This window comes from Mercurialis annua, linkage group LG7 (genome assembly GCF_937616625.2).
Source record: "Mercurialis annua linkage group LG7, ddMerAnnu1.2, whole genome shotgun sequence".
NCBI lineage: Eukaryota > Viridiplantae > Streptophyta > Magnoliopsida > Malpighiales > Euphorbiaceae > Mercurialis > Mercurialis annua.
This window is the reverse complement of record NC_065576.1, coordinates 31,771,340-31,773,533: the sequence shown is the minus strand read 5'-3', so window position 1 is coordinate 31,773,533 and position 2,194 is coordinate 31,771,340. Positions and strand designations below refer to the sequence as shown.

Sequence of the window (2,194 nt, the reverse complement as noted above, 5' to 3'; positions counted from 1 at the left end):
ATCTAAAGTGATGTCTAGCGTGCCCAAGTTGCAAGTTACGCTGACTGAGAAAGATTGGCAAGTGGTCAGACGAGGAAACTTCAAGATTCCACACCTCCCTCTCAGGAAACAAACCCAACCAGCTATAGGAGCATAGAGCTCTATCAAGCCGTTCCTCAATTCTCCTGCCATCTCCTCGACCTCGATGCCACGTAAATCTATAACCATTGGACCCTATATCAGTCAGCCCACATTCCATAATCACATCACGAAACCCCGTAATCATCCAGTTCGGCTGAACACCCCCACCCCTCTTCTCACTGCAGTCAAGAATATCATTAAAATCCCCCATAACGACCCAGGGAAGAGAGCTAGAAGCATTCAAGCTCCTAATTAAATTCCATGACTCCCTTCTACGACTCCTTTCCGGAAACCCATAAAACCCAGTAAATCTCCATCTACGCCCATCACCTTCAACAATTTCTGCATCAATAAAATTTGCTGAAGAATCTAATATATTAACCTGGTAAAGAGACGACCAAAAGAGTGCCAATCCTCCTTTCCTTCCAACACTGTTCACGCAAAAAACATCTGCAAAATTCAGGGCAGACTTCAATGCTTCTATCCTGACCAAAGTCACCATAGTTTCACTAAGGAATAAAATTTCAGGTTTCTTTGATCTGACCAACTCCTTTAAAAAACGAATTGCACGTGCGTTGGCCATGCCACGGCAATTCCAAGCTAGACAACTCATTGTGCTGGGCGGGCCTGGAACCCAGGGCCCACCGGTCTGTCACTTGTTGAGTCTATCATCATATCTGAATTATGAAAGCTAGGCCCAATATCCAATGCCAATAAACCATCCCCTTTATTACTTCTTTTTCTTTTGGCATCCGCAACTACCACATCCTCAACGTTTAATATCTGAGTATCATCAAATCCCTTAGAATAAGGGATCTGTTGCTTATTTGAGCTGGTCACCTTCCAATTTCCATTATCCTTCCCATAACCTCCACACAAATCACTCCTGTATTCACCGCCCTTTCCAAAATTTAAATTTGAATTCTGGATAGACAGATTTCCCGTAATCTTTCCATTAAGGGCTTCCACGTCATCATCGTCTTGTACCTTAGAAACCCTAACTGGACTATCATCTCGCAACCACCTATCCCCTAGCTTCGAATCAACTTTCTTCGGATTAAAACGCATCTCTACTCCATACGGCAGCTGCTCCCTAGGTATTGGATTATCAAAATACTTCTCACAATATTTTTCTGAGTGCCCTAGCACACCACAGTAGAAACAAAACATCGGGATACGTTCGTACTGAAAATTGAGCCAGCTCCACTCATTTGGACCACGCTTAAACTTCATACGCCTCTTCAATGGTTTACGAATATCAACTCTCACCCTTACTCGTAAAGTATTAGCCCCCACAGTCTTGCCAGGATTGAAATCCTGCGTAATGAATCCACCAAGCACCTTCCCAGCATCTTGGGCCAACTTTTCCGACGCATATCCCAGGGGAATATCAACCACATGAACCCATAAATCTGCATGCCAAAGTTCCATATCCTCCACTATTGCCCCTCGCTTGACCTCCTGACATAAGAACAGGTGATGTTCAAACGTCCAAGGTCCCTCATTAACCACTCTCGCCAGGTCTAACTCATGAAAGAACTGAAATAAAAACAAGTTTGGTTTTATCTCCGACACCTTAACTCCTCTAACCGGCTTCCAAACGAAAGCCATCATCTGTCTCATTGCTATGAGATTAACAATTTTGTCAGTTAAGAATCTGCCAACCAGCCAACCTGAAGTCTCCGCCTCCCTCACATTAGCCTCCGCTGAATAATCCAACACATCTTCCTCCTCCTCCAGAATAGTCAGACGATTAACACCTTCCAGGATTCCCGAATTATCTCCCATCAAAAACAAATAGACTTCCCCTCACTACTAAGAACAGAAGACAAAAGAAAAACAAAAACCACGTACCAGACTAGGGTTTAAATTTGCATGAAAATACAACACATCAATTGGGCAATCCCTACTCACCAAAACCCACAAAGAGACAAAGAAATGATTGGTCACAGAAGATATGTCTCCCACTAACTCCGAACCCCAATAAGAGACTAAAACACAATAACAATACTCAGAACAATCCCAAACCCCGAGGTCACACGCTTGCCAGATGCAAGACTCTCACTTGCCAGAT

At 43.6% G+C, this 2,194-nt stretch overlaps 1 protein-coding gene across 1 annotated transcript; it reads right to left on the bottom strand.

Annotated features, from left to right (window-relative positions):
- Positions 1-729: 729 nt before the first annotated feature.
- LOC130014835 (uncharacterized) lies at positions 730-1,908 on the bottom strand. Its single transcript, XM_056103784.1, has one exon. The coding sequence runs from the start codon at positions 1,906-1,908 to the stop codon at positions 730-732; it is 1,179 nt and encodes a 392-aa protein (XP_055959759.1).
- Positions 1,909-2,194: the final 286 nt, after the last annotated feature.